This window comes from Syngnathus acus, chromosome 12 (assembly GCF_901709675.1).
Source record: "Syngnathus acus chromosome 12, fSynAcu1.2, whole genome shotgun sequence".
Lineage (NCBI taxonomy): Eukaryota > Metazoa > Chordata > Actinopteri > Syngnathiformes > Syngnathidae > Syngnathus > Syngnathus acus.
The window spans coordinates 5,628,835-5,645,305 of record NC_051097.1 but is presented as its reverse complement, the minus strand read 5'-3'; the positions used below and the strand labels follow the sequence as shown (position 1 = coordinate 5,645,305).

At 39.2% G+C, this 16,471-nt stretch overlaps 2 protein-coding genes across 2 annotated transcripts in view; one reads left to right on the top strand and one right to left on the bottom strand.

Annotated features, from left to right (window-relative positions):
• Positions 1-9,189, bottom strand: part of LOC119131173 (inactive tyrosine-protein kinase PRAG1) — a 31,178-nt gene extending 21,989 nt beyond the window's left edge. The window contains exons 1-2 of the mRNA XM_037265365.1: positions 9,106-9,189; positions 5,635-5,744 (exon numbers count right to left, since the gene is read on the bottom strand). The gene's annotated coding sequence lies outside the window, so the exon portion shown is untranslated. The remainder of the gene's footprint in view (positions 1-5,634; positions 5,745-9,105) is intronic.
• tmem38b (transmembrane protein 38B) lies at positions 7,306-14,715 on the top strand. The gene is made up of 6 exons (XM_037265366.1): positions 7,306-7,721; positions 11,237-11,393; positions 12,320-12,504; positions 12,613-12,700; positions 12,913-13,030; positions 13,703-14,715. The coding sequence occupies exons 1-6, from the start codon at positions 7,613-7,615 to the stop codon at positions 13,922-13,924; spliced, it is 879 nt and encodes a 292-aa protein (XP_037121261.1). The 5' UTR covers positions 7,306-7,612; the 3' UTR covers positions 13,925-14,715.
• Positions 14,716-16,471: the final 1,756 nt, after the last annotated feature.

Genomic DNA, 16,471 nt, shown 5'->3' with positions numbered 1-16,471 from the left:
GCCAGATACCAGCAGGTGTAGGTTACTGTGTTTAAAGGTTCGCTTAGCTCATGCCCACGGGAATGTACGCCATAAGCGCCTTTTACGCCACTCTAGAACACTCCCTTCATTGTTCTAAAATAGCGGGTGGGCAAATCTATGTTGCGAAGGCCACAAATACCTGGTCAGCCATCAAATGGCCCCAAATGCCTGTGATACACACTTTTACTTCATATTGTTTTTAAAAAATGGCTGTCAAAGGACAAATGACTCCTGCTCATTATTTATTTATCTTAATAAATAAATAATCTTATTAAAAAGGGGAACATTTAAAATAATAAAGATGATTTCATATATTTAGAAAACATTTATGACAAATAAATTAATTTTAAATATACAGAAAGTACCATTAAACATTACAACTAATAAGTGAATAAAACCATGCACTAAAACTAATATTGACTATGTACTTGCTAGCTCAAAAATTAGCTTAGCATTCCAGTAGCAGTAACTACAAAATACTATGCAATATTTTTAGCTTTGCTCTTCTACTGGTTCGCATTTTGCTCAATAACGTCTGTACATATTTTCATTATCACTCAATAAATGATTAAGTCTTTTTAGGATGTTCCATGCCGAGGTACAGTGAAATATTTTAGCATGCTAAGACAGATACCCAAAGTGGATCTGTCAATGTGCACTACATTATGTATGTAAACTATCTATGTAATCAAGCTATGTAAGCATGTATTAATGGCTGACATATTAGGACAAGGTACATTTCCTCTCTTGAGTCAGGTTTTTAATATGAAAAGAATTCACACGTGGGGAGCATTCTTCCTCAAAGCCGAGATCCCTAAGGCCCGCCATGACGAGCCCACCTCAACATGACACCGCACGCTGGCACCGAAACCTGACTTGAAAGTGTTGCCTTGCCCTCCAGACAGACACGCAAACCCACGAAGAATGCAGCACCAGCCGTGCCTCCCTTCGAGAGGTAACACCTGGGGAGGTAGCGCGTCAAAGCAGCCATGACAGATCCAGCTGGCTTTAGCATCCTCCCACCCGTCTGCTCGCATCAATTTGATTAATAATGTCTGTGTTTTTATTAGCTGCCTTTTGTTGTGTCTAGTTGTGTTGTAAAGTAAACAACAACAAAAACAATAATTGCCATTGAGTTGCTGCTATAAGTGCAAATACAGTTCAACTAAAATCCCCACTGAATTTATCTTACTTTGCTATTATGCTAACATCATTATTCTAGTTGTATACTTATAATCTGAATTAAATAAAATGAGCTTGTTGCACAAAAAAGCTATGCAAAATGCTAAAAAAACTTTAGCCATATTTATCGTCCAGAAAATCATTATAGCGTGTTTATTATCTTTTATGCCTATACACAAACAAAAAGGAAATATGCTGCAACAAAGAAGCAGAAAACCTTTACATGAATGGGTTTTTATCCATGCAGAGATGAGGAGGAGAAAAAGTGTGTGCAAAAGCATACGGAGGAGCAATGAAGGACAAAGCAGATAGAAAAAGAGATAGACTCAGAGGAGGAGGGTTTAGAAATGATTGTGTGATTGTGGTGGAGATGAATGCATGCCTGAGGGGAGACAGAATACTAATTCTGGAGTCTTATCGTTGGCACATGCTTTGGAAAAAAAAAAACACGCAGTATTCCCTCACAGTGGAATTCCAATGTTTTTATTATAGTGGACCTTGAAGCTAGTCTTTTAGCTGCGGGCAAAATGGACAACAAATAAATACAAACGACGTCTAGCTTTGTCTTTTTCATGGCCATTCCTCAAAATGATTGTCAATCTTTGATGCCAAGTTCTCCCCATTTTAGATCGTGTAGGCAACAAGATCCAACTATGTAGGATACCTGATTTCAGTTTGGGGAAATTCCCTTGTATGAACCCTGGAATTTAAAAGGGTACTTAACGTTTTGGCAAGTGAGTGTATATTAGCCTGACGTGGATTTTCAAGGCCCTTTTTAGCCGTTGGTTTTTTGACTGAACTGCACTTCCTAGCATTCTTCTACTTCCTTCCTGTAGACAAATATGAAAGGCTCTCTCTTGAGTCATGCCAGTATCACTCTGTCATATGAGAAAGTCTCGACCTTCCATGCGGCGCCGCCATTGTTTTGACACAGGCTGAAATGTCAGCGACATTCAGTTGCATGGAGTAAACGACGATTCCCCGGCCAGATTTTTAAATGTTAACAAAAGGTGTATATTATCAATGCAGAGCAATGATAATGCAGAGCAATAAGAAAATACTACGTCTATATTTAGCCAATTAGGCTGATTCGACATTTTTTTAATTCTACCTGGCAACAAATGTGATACATCTTTTTTTCATTGCCCTGTGAGGGGATTTGTGATGGAGCCCTATCTACTCTGCCTAGCAACAGATGTGATTTTTTTTTCATTGGCCTTAAGGGGCAGCTCACATTGATTGAAGCTTCTGAATTCTGCCACAAAGACGACCAATAAAATTAGTAATATTCTTTATATTATTTAACATTATTTTATGTTCATCCATCCATCCATCCATTTTCTGAAGTGCTTCATCCTCACAAATATCCCACCAAGGACATTCCATATGTGACTTTAACCTTAAGTGTTTTTATCTTTTCAACGAGCTGTTTTTTTTTTTCATGGCTTCATCTGTGAGCAGTCATGCAGCCCCACCCTGGTAACTTGACCCCCCCATCCATCGCTTGGTGGCCCCTGCCCCCTCAGAGTTATGAAGAGTGTCGAGCCGAGAGCAAAACCATTCCCTCTGGGACACTCTGGAATAGCTTGTGCGGTGGGAGCTGATTCAGCATTCTGCAGTGTCCCCTTCCTCTCCCCTCCCACCCTCCCCCTTCCTGCAAAGACACTCCCAAACTCTCTTATCGCTGCATTTCTTTTCCATCTATCTTGGCAGTGAGTATTCAAGTTTTTTTATGGCGGTTCATTGCAAGCATTTTAGAGAACAAAGAAGCCTGTTTGCCAGTGGGACAGCAAGATCAGGAAAACAAAAATGGCTCCAAAGATTTTTACATATTAACCTGCATGTACACCTAATGCAATAAATCCAGATATGAAGTGGATAAGGTACAACTATAATAAAACACTGGGGCAGTCAATCTGATTGGAAATGGGATCCATTGAATTGGGAAAAGTCAAAATGTTTAGATAAAACAGCATTTTTATATTTCAAAAAACAGAAAAAAATGTTTTGGATAAAATGTTTTGAAAAAATCCTTGAGTAATAAATGTTTTTTGGACAGCAAAAATTATGCCATTATCATACTTGTTTTACTCGGATCATGTGACAGAGGGGCCAAAGAATAAGAGAATTGTTTTGGGATGTGTGGTTTCAAACTGGACATAAAAATTCCGGGAGGAAGTAACAAGAAGGAAGTACATAACCAAGGAGTCTAGGCCAACATCATATTGATTAATGAATTGATTAGGTCAAGGAGAACTTTAGAAGTGATGCTGCCGCAGGCCTGAATAGACTGTCAATTGTTGTCTTTTATCAGACCTCTCGTCTGGGAACAAGAGTCGAAACGATAAAATCTATTTTGAACACCCTCCCACATCCGGCCCCCCCAACTTTCTCCTTGCTTGAAATACTACGTCAGCTCTATGGATAGCCAGATCAAGCCCCTATCTGTTGCTGCCCTCTTTTCCATACCTCCTATCTACGTAGCATCCGTGTTTAGCGATGGCGTGAAGGGTTTGTTTACATGACAACGACCTTGTGAAAACAAGGATGATTTGTTTACATGACAACGACTTTTGGAAAACAGGGATGATGTTCCAAAGTTTTTTTCGGTTCCCTGTATATTTGTTAAGATGACAACAAGACAACGGGAAAAAATTGCATGCTTGACCCTCCACATTGTCAATAAAGTATACAAAAATGTCCATTGGAACTATAGGCTGAACAATTAAAGTAAAATCGACACTATACTTTGTTAGTATATATGAGCTGCTGTTTTGGTTAGCAACAGGTATGTTTTAACTGTTTATCCATAACAGCGTCACAAGCAAAAACTTGACCGAAAGACCAAAATGACATCACTGAACCATTTTCAGTTGGGAGTGGCTTTATGTAAACAGTGTCTCAACTGAAACCATTGTTAAAAACACTCGTGCACACCCACGTCACAAAAATAACGGCTGGTGTGTGTGTATATGTGAGCGTGTGCCGCTTACTCTCCTCAAAAACATGCCCCGGCATGTCTCCTAGGAATGCCTGTTATGCATTGTGTGGGGAATTTTTGTTTTCCACACACCAATTTATCTACTCAAAATCCCAAAAGGTCATTGCCTTCCGAGTTTATCGGCCACATCAGTGTGGGAAAAGAAGAAAGAGAGAAAAAAACCTCTGGAATGTCTTCTTAAAGAGACAGCCCAAATACATCAACAAATCTCGTCCTGCACAGGTACTGAAGCACGTAATGAGTGTTTTGAATGCACTGGCCCTTGTTTTTCACTGGGAGATAGCAGTGTGTGCGTGTGTCTTTCCTCATCAGTGAGTACACACAGTGAGGGGCGCCAATCACGAGCAATTATACTCAACGGCGAAGAGAGTCAAGAGCAGCATTCCTCCTCAGCACGACAAGTGCTCAAGTCAACCTTGATTAATACCGACGTCTGTCTGCAGCATGACAACGAAATTTGCCTCCTCTCAAGTGCAAATACATTTGATGATGGCATACAAACGCATTCTGAATCCCCATTGGCAAAGCTTCTTGGCATCTTCTAGACGGTTTTTTGGATCAAGGTCCAATGCCAGATAATTAACACAAAAGAGCAAAAATCTCCAGAAGGATGTTAATTTGAATTGAAACTGCTCAAATAAAATATAATAAAATAAAACTCAATATAGAAGTTATTAAATAGATTGAATATTAATTTAATTAAGAGTTATTTTAAAAAAATACATGCAATGCAAATGTAATTATAAAATTGTATTTAAACATGATTTTTAGGGGTTTTCAACTGGTTTTGTCCAAGGGACCACCAATATAACCAAGAAGCAAGTCGTGGAAACAAACTGCATATCTTTTAAACTTAGATTAAGATATACAGCCTGAATTATTATCTGTTAACTGCAGTGACGTTTAAGAGCCTTAGGGTGTCAGTAACTAGTAACACAACACCTCCCTGTGAAACGTCATCAGTTTTATTTGAATGATTTGCCAAGAATGAGGAGTTGCGGTGGAGATTCAAACCACCTGGGCCAGGGGAACTTGTTTAACAGTAATTCAGTTTCATCATGATAGTTGAATTTAATAACGGATCGAGGCTTTTTTTTTTTTTGATAATGACTAAAATGGCTTCATCAGTTCTTACATAAATGACAAAAAACAGTGCTTTAAGGCATTTTCACATTTTCTTTTGTATGACTTAGTAGTCATGTGGCACACCTTTAGTGGCGCCATGCGTTAAAATGAACAAGAAATTGAAGCAATTATTTTATTCCGTAGCTGTCTGTGTCCTTTTTTATGGACAAAATAATGTGCTGCATCAATTACACCTAGCAACAAGAAATTCCTTACACCTTTGTTTTTGTATGTACGTATTATGTTGCGTAAATTGGATTGAAAAGGAGATTACGTGAATGCGAGAGTTGTCTTATGTAGCTTACCTAAGCGGTTGGTGCCCCACCTGTTTTCCATCATTAAAAAGTCAAGAATCCTCCCTTCTTGTCTTTATTCAGTGCAAATGAATGCTTAATGCTGCCAGCATGATATCAAACTGTGGAAAGAGAGCATGTTGTTAGGTTATTATTTGGTTATGGACGTAACCGGGGCCCGACGTGCCTAAAAGGGTGCGATGGGACAGAATGCGCTTGAAGATGCTCGTGTGTAGTCCGTGTGTGCGTGTAGTCCGTGCGTGTGTGTGTGGCCCTGGGGGTGCCAGTTTATTCCGGCCAGACCCAGAGGCGGCCCATGTCCCACATACAGTATATGTCGTGTGCCTGAGGCCGAAAACAACAATCTCAGTCGCTGACTCACTGCACTGACCTTCCATGTGCATTTCATTTGGCGCGCCATTCCGAGATGTGTGTATACTAAAATACAAGCCTCATACATACATCAATGGACCACAGAACAGATTTCTCGATTGACTTGTTGATGTATCAGGGGTCACCAATGTGGTGCACACAAGCACCAGGTAGCCCCCAAGGACCACAAGAGCTGCCAGTGGGCCTGTTCTAAAAGTAGCATTGTGGTTTTCTAGGATGGAATAAAGTACTAGATGTGATTATTTAGAAATGTAAACACTGGCAGAGATTTATAGAAACAGGGCTGCATATTGATATTTATCAGTTTCATAATTATTGTGAGGAATCAATGACATATTCAGTGTCTTTACATAAAGTAACTGAAAAGACCATGAATTAATATGCATACCGATAACATGAAAGAAATTAATATTATTGGTAATGTTTGAATAATCAGTACCCAAGCAGTGGCTCTCCAACATATGAAGAATTGGATGTTTGCTGCTCTCTAGCGGCATATTGGGCACAGTACAACTTTCTTCAGAAATGCTTACTTGACAGAATATTTTTTTAAACGCTATAGTTGACAGAATATTTTTTAAACGCTTTCTTAAAGGTGAGTGATAAGATGTAAATGTGTCACGCATATTACTTTCAGTGTATACTCTATAATTTTGGCACATTTTATTGTAAATATACCACAATTTAGAAATGTTAAAGATAATCTGAATTTAATCAGTCCCCAATGTCTGCGCTCTTCTGCCTCGATGGTATTTGTGTTATTTACTTTTATTTTCTGTTTTAAAATTCCAAAGTTTTAATTTACTAGTATTTCTGTAACCAGTACGTGACACCATAACACTGACTGGACTATACATGGATGGAAGAACAGAATTCTATATATATATTTTGTTTTGTTAATCCTTGACAACTAAAATAATGTTCTTTTGACAGAAATAAATCACAAAATGTATAAAATGTGCTGACTTTTACTAAATTGTTCATGTCGGTTTTATTGTCAGAAAAGAGAGATGAAATATTGTTGTTGTTCATTTGTTAAACTATGTCAATCAGGTAATGCACCTAAAATAATTTGTTTGAGATAAAAGAACCAGTGAAGTGATATGTCAATCCCATTCTATCGATTATGGCAATCGTATCAATAGTAATATTATTCCATGTAAACACAAGCATGAAAGGTACTCGTGGCGGAGGTCGAGCCTTTGCCACTTCGTGACACCTGATTGGCTCAACCAGCTCCCTCTGAGCCAATTACAAGGCAGCTCTTGCTCTCGCTCCTCCTGCAGCATCGCTACTATGGCGGAACACGAAGCAGGAATTCCGTCTTATGTGACTATGACAGCACTGATCAACGGCGCCACCAGGGGATGAACACCGTGGCTTCAGAGCCGAACTGTTGCCCGCTGACGAACGGCGACCTCAGTTGTTCAAACTTACCGTTGCCTTGAGAGTAATTTCGCTCTTTCTTTGTATTCCCGCTTTGGCGGAAGTACATCGGTGTTCAAGCTAAGGCGCTCACTCAGATGTTTCGAGTTGGACTGGTGCCTTGTCTTTTTTTTCTAAAACATTCTAAGTTATAGAACTTTATTGGCAACTTATGGATTCTTTGGACGAGCTGTCTCATGGACTGGCCAACTTGTCCATGTTTCCCTTCTTTGACACGGCGCATTACATCGTGTCGGTCATGGCTCTGAGGGAGCAGCCAGGTAAGCTCAGGTGTGCTTGGCATCCAACCGCTGGCAATTTCCCAAACTTCCCTTAACAGTCAATCAGTGGAGCAATTTGACTAATTTCCTTCTTGCAAAGCCTGAAATTAATCGCTGTCAAAACGAACGGACTTGCGCGTGACCTTTTCTTACTCATTTCCGCCTCCAGACTCAAACACTACAATGCAAATACAAAGATAAGTCTAAATATTGAAAATATTATGCAATGTTAATCCAAGGTCAACCTTAGAGCAGTTTTAAATATATTTGCAGTTGTGGTTAATGACGTAATTCATTACATGTACAAACAAAATTGTATAAATCGCATTGAATCACATAATCGTAGATTTGTGACACACCCACGGGACAATCGTTTTACAGTAAGCTTCTGATGTTGCAAATATTGAACAAGTGAAGCATTTAAGGAATGGACAATACAATTTTGTGAAAAAAACAAAACCTTGAACTGCTCAAGATATTTTGGGGCAACAAGTCAACAAAAAGTCCCGGAGTACCAAACACACCAAAAGATGGCTTAAGTTGCCTACTGTTGTCACAAGATGGATACATTTTCAAATGCTTTGACTTGAGCACAAAAACGGGCGCAAGGGTCTAAAAATAAAAGTCCTAATATTCAAATTTGTGAATGCCAAACCACAACTAAGCGGATATTGAGGTTCGCTGTTCACTGACAAACAGAAACATAGTTTCCTTTGTTTAAAATGTCACAATAAAACATGTTAAACTGTCATCAAACTGTTACGAAATACTAAGACTAAACACGTTAAACTGTCATCAAACTGTTATGAAATACTAAGACTAAACACCCTAATTATGTCTTACTTGAGATCAAGTTAGTCCAGTTATGGACATATAGAAATAAAGCTACATTTGGCAAGTACAGACATGTTAGGACACTGGGTGATAAAAAAGCAGCAACAAAAAAAGCATGTAAGCGACAAATGCTTTCAAGCGACTAAAGGGCAACAAGAAATTTGCAGACAAAATGAGAACGTGTAACTGTGTCAAAATGCAAGCGTGTGCCTTCTCGTTGACATTATATCACAGTGCTAATGGCGTAAAGAACAGGTGGACTTGAACTGAGTTCATTGTCGTCAAGTTAGCGTGGTCTATTTTGGAACTTGCCTCACAAAGCATCCGAGCGCCTGTAACCTTTTCACCCATTGTTCTTAACACCCCACTATGACCATCTCAGTTTACAAGTGACACCGCACTTAAGCTGGAGGTTAACAAATGCACCACATGCAAAAACATGCATGTGACATAGTAGTGTCATAAATATATGCAGTGTAATAAAACAAAGTCAACATTCAAGAAGACTATATTCTGTTCCCAAAAAGGAAAGGAATGCCTTTGGCCATACCTCGCTTCCTCTTTCTCTGCTGTATTTATTCCTCCCTTGTCTTGACTGCACGCACTCCAATTCCTGTGAGGCACTCCTGGGGGTCCTTTCCTCAAATAGTGGCTGTCCCGCTAATGCGGTTTCTCAACTGTTAATAAGCCAAGTCACATATTTCATATTAGAATCATCCCCCAAAAAAAATTTCACCAAAAGTATACTAAAATGAAACCTGCCTTGTGCTTTGGTCTTGAATTATCTTGGCACGGCATCTGTAATGATGTCTAGTTTGTCTACGCTTCAAAGTCTCGTTCTTACTATTTCTATTCAACTCAATTTGAGTGTACACGCGAGACCATCAAATAAATTGTGCATAATTATCAACAAATCAAACTGCTTCATTTGTGTTACTGTGTGGATTAATAGGAGTGAAAGGCAGCTGTTCTCCCATTGTTAGCCTGTTTAAAGGGAAACTACTACTACTACTACTACTACTACTTTGGTAGCCAACACTTAAGTAACAAGGCTAATCAACAAGGCTAATTTTACCCTAGCTTCCTAGCTCGCTAGCTGTTAGCCACATACGTGGACATATTTGTCGTCCATTCCTGACAATAAACAAGTCTTTTTAACATATATTATGTTCATTGTACAGTACATATTGCAGTTCACAGCATCAATTCCTCATTAGCTGACTAGATTTCCACTTAGTTTTACTTACCAGGTTTAAATACAGGAGGAGGGAAAGTGCACTGACTCTACCAGTGGAAGCGCAGGTGTAAAGGCGGAGCTTAATTAATTTTAATAAAAGTACATTAAGTAATAATTTCTCAGAAATAGCAACTACTCTGGACAATATTTAAATCTAAAAATGTTAAAATTACAACACGGGACTTAAAATCAGCTCTCAATATTGAAGAAATGATTTTACTTAGGAATTATTAAAATTCTGATGTATATCTCCACAACATCTTGATATTACTTTAACCTGTCATGCCATTTCTACGTTCTTCTTTACAAATAATAATTCTTATGTTTTAAACACCACTTTTAGTTGACATAGATTTTACTATATAGGACCACTAAGTGTAAAGTCTTCCCCCAACCGCTGTTAAGTAAATAAAGGCCCGTGGCCACTGTTAGGCTAGCAAACTCGTTTTCTGCCAAAGTGCTGTCACCAGCGTTTATTTTGCAACGACTGTGTGGACATTGGATTTATTTGAGAGGAAGCAGGCTGCATGTGAAGGAAAAAGAGCAGTTTAAAAGTCAACGTAGTGATGCATCTCTTCAGGCTAGAAGTAAGCAAAGATAAGGTTTGTTATGTCGTTTGGAGGGTGTGGCAAATATCTTGCAAAGTCCCGATATCAGCAGTTAGAGTTGAAGAACCTGTGTGGAGTTTGCCCGACACCCTCTGTAGAATAAATCTGAGGTTTAGTTAATCCAAGTTTATCACCGGTTCTCTTGCAGTCTTTAATCTCTGGTTAATCCAGATTACCTGAAGGGCTAGCCAAGTGCACCAGCCAGGTCGAGCTAGGACCGAATGGTCTAACGGAGATGTCTAGAGCAGGAGTTCTTAACCTTTTGACCTCTCGGTCCATCTTTTCTAGTACAAAGTGACTGTTTAAATATTTACACTGGACTGGTTAAATTTATCTTACTGGTTTGGTGTACAGTCTAAAGTCCCAAATCAGATGTATTAGCACAACAATGAATTATAGTTTGTTTATACTAGCAAAAAAGGCACTTTAACTGATGAAAAAAATTGATGGCAATGTTCAACTTTGTTTATTTTGGATTTTTAAAAAAAACAAAAGAATGCATTCCTTATTTACAGTACATCAGGTATGTCAAATAGACCTATGATAATAATTTGGCATTATCATTCTGAGGTAATGATGGAATAAATTATTTCTATTTTATTTGTCATCATAGGCTACTTGTGTAATGTTGTTAGACAGTCACAAGATATGATGTTAAATGGTGTGTAAATAGTTTTAAACTGTAAAAATGAATCCAGTGTTTGAAACAGGAGGCACCATTGAGTAGTATTTAACTGGAGGCAATTAGCTCCTAATCCTCTTAACCACATTGTACTGTATGCTGCATTTATTTACTTGAGTCTAGTTAATATGTACTGAACTACTTTACCATGCAGGAGCTCTGGAGGTGTCCCGCGTGAGTCCGTTGGCCTGCTGGTTTAGCTCCATGCTGTACTGCTTCGGCGGCGCCGTGCTCTCCGGCATCATGCTGGCCGAACCACCCGTGGCGCCGCTGTCCAACGGCACCAGCGTCCTGCTCGCCTCGCTCCTCTGGTAAACCTAACACAAGCAACAATAAGGTCACAAAAAGAGGTTAAGTTTTTAATGGAGTGGCTTCCAACTTTATAATCTGAAGACTGTCTCTCTCTGCTGGTACAACATGGAATTGCAGTTAAGGTAACGTGAGAACAGAGGCTGATGCCAAATATGTACTGTAACTGTGATGTTTGGCAGTGAATCAGTTAAGGGGGCAGGTACAGAAATTAATTTAATCAGATTTGGGGGGGGAAAAAGAGACAAATTACTTTAATACATTGTATTTTAGCATTTTAAAACAGGACTTTTTTGTAAATTAAAAATACCCTGACAGTTTAAAGAAACGTTTTGATACAAGGGATTTTAATAAGATATATGGAAGGACAAATAACTTTACAGTTTAAAAACATCTTCAAATACTTATTTGAAAACCCCAGAAATGGATTTAAAAAAAAGTTTTGGTATGGTTTTTCAGATTGAAAAATAAATTCAAAGGCCATTCATATTATTAGAGGGTGGCAGGCCATCCAGAGGGCCAACTATTTGTATAGAATAGAATAGAATAGAATAGATCTTTATTGTCATTGTCACACATGTACAACGAAATTTAAAAAGTGCCAACCGATCAGTGCATGAAATTTAAAAAAAAATACGAACATAGTTATTATATGAACAGTTAAAAATACACGTCATATATCTATTGCAAAGGTTACTTTTGTTATTATTTTTTTGTGTATGGTTTAGAAAAAAGAAAATCCCACAATTTGGATACAGTCTAAGGTAAATCATTTTGAACATTGAAAAAAAAAACCATATATATATATATATAAAATAAAATATATAATATATATATTTTTTTAGATTAAGAATCAACACTGCCCCCGGCTGGTAAAAGGGTGTTACTACCACCACTGCTGACTAGTGTTTCCTTTGGGGGGGCTCAGGTACCTTGTGTTCTACTGCCCTCTGGACCTGGTGTACAGCTGCACGGCACTGCCCCCTTTGCGCTTAGTTCTGTCCATAATGAAAGAAGTAACACGCACGTGGAAGGTCCTGGGCGGCGTCACACAAGCGCGTAACAAGTACAAAGACGGACTGCTGGTCATGATCGCCATCGGCTGGGCCAGAGGTATTCAAGAAAGTCAGAGTTTATCCATCAATAGTATTTCAACACTGTGAAGTCTTGCAAAACATTATTTAATACAAGGATACCGTGCCTGACCTTTGTGTCCACTAGGAGCTGGAGGAGGTCTGATAAGTAATTTTGAGCAGCTCGTCCGCGGCGTGTGGAAACCGGAAACCAACGAGCTCCTCAAAATGTCTTAGTGAGTCCTTTGGAAAACTATCTTTTCACATTTCGTGTTCCTGGTTCCTAGTTGGATGCACATTTGGCACATTTTTTAAAATGGCCCAGTTTAGGTAAATTTGACCTTTACAGTAAACCCTTGCATACATTTTAGTCATCCATATTTTTAAAAACGTTTTATGGATGTGTTAGACAGCAACTTAATTGAGTATGTGTGTGCTTCTGTGAAAGTCCCACCAAGGTGACCCTGATTGGGGCGGTGCTGTTCGCTCTGCAGCAGACTCACTACCTGCCTCTCCACACGCACCATCTGATGCTCATCTACACCACATTCACTGTGGTCAACAAGGTCAGTCACAACTACGGATGTCATGAGCTCGGAATCTCACTCTTCGGTTTTATCGGAATCTCACGATACTGTAATTATTTTTAGATTGTAACGAGAACCACCGAATTGGAAATGGAACTTGTGACAGTGTTTGCTTTTTTTGGGAATCCAAAAGAAAAGTTCCAACAAATTTCATGCTGGACCACTTAAGGCCCACGGGCTGTAGGTTGACCTCCCATGCTACTTGGGGACAAAAGTATTGGAACACTAAATCGTGCTTGTGCTCCTTTCAACCTCTTAAATCTTATTCGCCTCGGCTGTTGTAAGCTGGATGTTACCCTCAGGGCGGCGACTTTTGCATCATTTCCATAGCCTTGCATCACTCGATCCTTGTCTGACAAACCCGACAGCGCCTTTCACCTCTGATTCGTCACAATTTTGTACAAAGAGGTGTTTCATCAGATTCAATTGCCTTTACATCTTGCTGTTTATTTTTTTATTTTTACTTCATAGTAACGCTCTTATCAGTCACGTTTCACTAATGAGAAGCAAAGTGTTTGTCACATTAACTTATTAAGCCAATTCCACTCAACGCAGGTCTCTCAATTCATATTTTATTCATGACATTTATTCTCTCAAGATAAACTCGTGATGGTTACACATTGTTTTATTATGTTACATATCATTTTCCAGACGAGGATGATGCTGACGGGCTCGGCGACGTCGCCCTTCGCCCCCATCGAATCGGTCCTCCACAAAACTCTCTTCGCCGGCTTCTCCCCGTACGCCGCCCTCACCGCGCCGTCGACGAATAACGTCGCCAAGAGCGTGCCGACCAAAAAGCGCCGACAGTCTCCAGCTAACGGGGCGAATGGGGACCTCCAGACCAAAGACAAGTCAAAGAAGAACACCTGACATAGCCTTTTTTTGTTGGGGAACATGGTTGCCTTGGTGGAATGTCTTTCTTAAGCTAACTGCAATCAAGCCTGCACCTTATTTTGGAGGTACATTACTGTGATGTTTTCAGCCCAATGCACACTTGCAGAAAAATGTGTCTTAATTTGAATTATATTTTTCTTTTATTCTGAAATTAAGCTTTATCTCTATCCGGGTTTTGGGATCAATGCTAAGCACCTGAATGGCTTTTTCTGTGTGTAAATACTGTGATGCTTCCTGCAAATGCTATTTTTCCTACACTGAAAGCAGATATGATCTTTTTTTATTATATCATAACTATATTCTGTATTGTGTTTAATTTGTTAAAAAAAAATCATTGCACTTTTGAAAACAAAGCTCTTTGATGAATAAATTGTGTGGAATTAAATTAAATTTCTGTTGAAATACTTCACTGATTAATTGCTGGGATCAAGATTAAGCGACATTTAAATGTGAATATGTGTACCTTAAACAAAGCTCTTAGGCCTTAGAATTATTCTGGTCTTATTCTAGTCCATCCATCATTCCATCCATCCTAGGAAATCCCAATATGCCATCACTGGCGAGCTATTTTTAGAACAGGCCCATGTGCTACTCGTGGTCCTTGAGGCCACCACATTGATGACCTCTAATATACATGTCATGCAGATATAATTATGCGTTAAAAAAAATACATAATTTTTTCACAACATTAAATATTAAACAATATGAAATACTAATAGAGCTGTATGTTCAGGTATAAAAATAAAATCTATGTGTATTGTATTGGATCTAGATTGTGCATGGGTAACCTAATATAATGTCTTGGGAGTGCATATAGGCTGAAAAATTGTATCCATGAAACATCAGGACCTCATGGAGGGGAAAAAAAGCTGCTGGAGCGCATACAGCATAATACTTGTCAACTCTACTATAGAATATAGCGTTGCATCAGAGTAACATCAGCACCTGGTGCAGTGGGGGATTTCTGCAGTGAATCCAAATGGGAAAAAAAAGAGAGGAAGACAAGCAAAGATGATGAAACTCTAGAAATGATGCACCTGCCGTACATTTCAAACTCTTCATGGGTTTTCGCCATTGACTGACTCGTCAGAGAACACATCAGGGAATTTGTCATTTTTTCAATGGAATTTCATTGACAGCGCTTTTGTGTTTAATAAAAAGTAAGCTGAACATATACAGTAATCAATATACATATATTTTCTACGCTTCATATTATTTCCCTTTAGGAGACTGGAACGTATTTCCAGTGAAAAACGGAGGTTCCTACTCCATCCACTATGGATGTTGCAGTGCCGGAGATGACCACTTGGTGTCATCAGAATGCATTGATGCTTCTTGACGCCTGGGAATTGACAGGCTGGCAAGCAGCTGCAGGCCGAGAAGGTTGGAATGGGGTGTTGTGTGTGTGTGTGTGTGCGTGTGTAGGGGGGGGGTGGCTTTGTGGAGCTGCATGCTTGTGTACGTGCGTGCGAGTTTTCTATGCTCGAGGGGACAAATTGATAGATCTTTGGGTTTGCGAGGACATTTGGACATAAAGAGCAAAACAACGTCCATCCTTCTATTCATTGTGATTGGGAGTGTTCAATCGTTAGAAGCAAATAAAGCATGCGTGTGTGCGCGCGTGTGCGTGTATGTGTGTGTGCGCGCGCGTGTGTGTGCGACAAAGGAGGGCTATTAAAGAGGACACAAAGCTGAGGAGCTTTTGCTGTCCAAAGCGACTTGCTTGCACATTAACACCTCCACCTTTATAGTTGCTTCCTTTCTTTTCAGCATTCATACGCCAAATAACATTGTCATATTAATCCATATTTTCAGGGTTTTTATTCTTTACTAATACTGCTTTGAGTTCAAGTAATGTACATCCTAGTGAAGATCAGTTTCATAGACTTTTTGAAAAATTCAGCCGCCAAGTCTAGTTGGACTTAACATTAAATTTATCAGTAATAAATATGATGAAAAATGATGGCGGAAAAGCACCTCCTGTCATTTCAACATAGGTCCTTGGCAGCAATGTCAAAAGATGCTGCTAAAGCCTGCATCCACATTTTGATACACACAACTTTTGCACTTCTGACGATCAAAGCTTGTCTTAATCCTGAGGTTTTTTTTCCATTGGTGATGCAATCGATGTCATCTTCTTTTTGTGGAAGATAAAAGGCGAGATTGGGACCACACAGGAAAAGATTCTGCTCGACAGTAGGGGGGCAAACGGAGTAGAAAAAGAAGAGGAAAATGTAATGGCCACAAGGGCCAACAAGGATGTGGCATTGCTCTCATTCACAAACACACACATATGCACGCACAGATGCACACACATAATCACACGCTATGCTTAGGATGGACTACTCTGAACTATGTTTTTACAATGACTCGTGTCAGCGTGGACTCTGACAGGTGCTCACTCTGCAAACTCTACCTTCTGGGAATTATGTTACCGACCAAAACAGCAGCACCTATACAAAAAGGTGTAGTGAGTCTCAAATGGAAAGTTTTGGAATGTTTCGAATAATAATTCTTTCTCAA

Bases quoted from the DNA above. Each gene is read 5' to 3' on its own strand.
- tmem38b (XM_037265366.1), top strand. From the start codon at position 7,613: ATGGATTCTTTGGACGAGCTGTCTCATGGACTGGCCAACTTGTCCATG. The intron at 12,505-12,612 runs GTATTCAAGAAA...TGTGTCCACTAG, and splicing joins CGCCATCGGCTGGGCCAGAG to GAGCTGGAGGAGGTCTGATA. The intron at 13,031-13,702 runs GTCAGTCACAAC...ATCATTTTCCAG, and splicing joins CATTCACTGTGGTCAACAAG to ACGAGGATGATGCTGACGGG.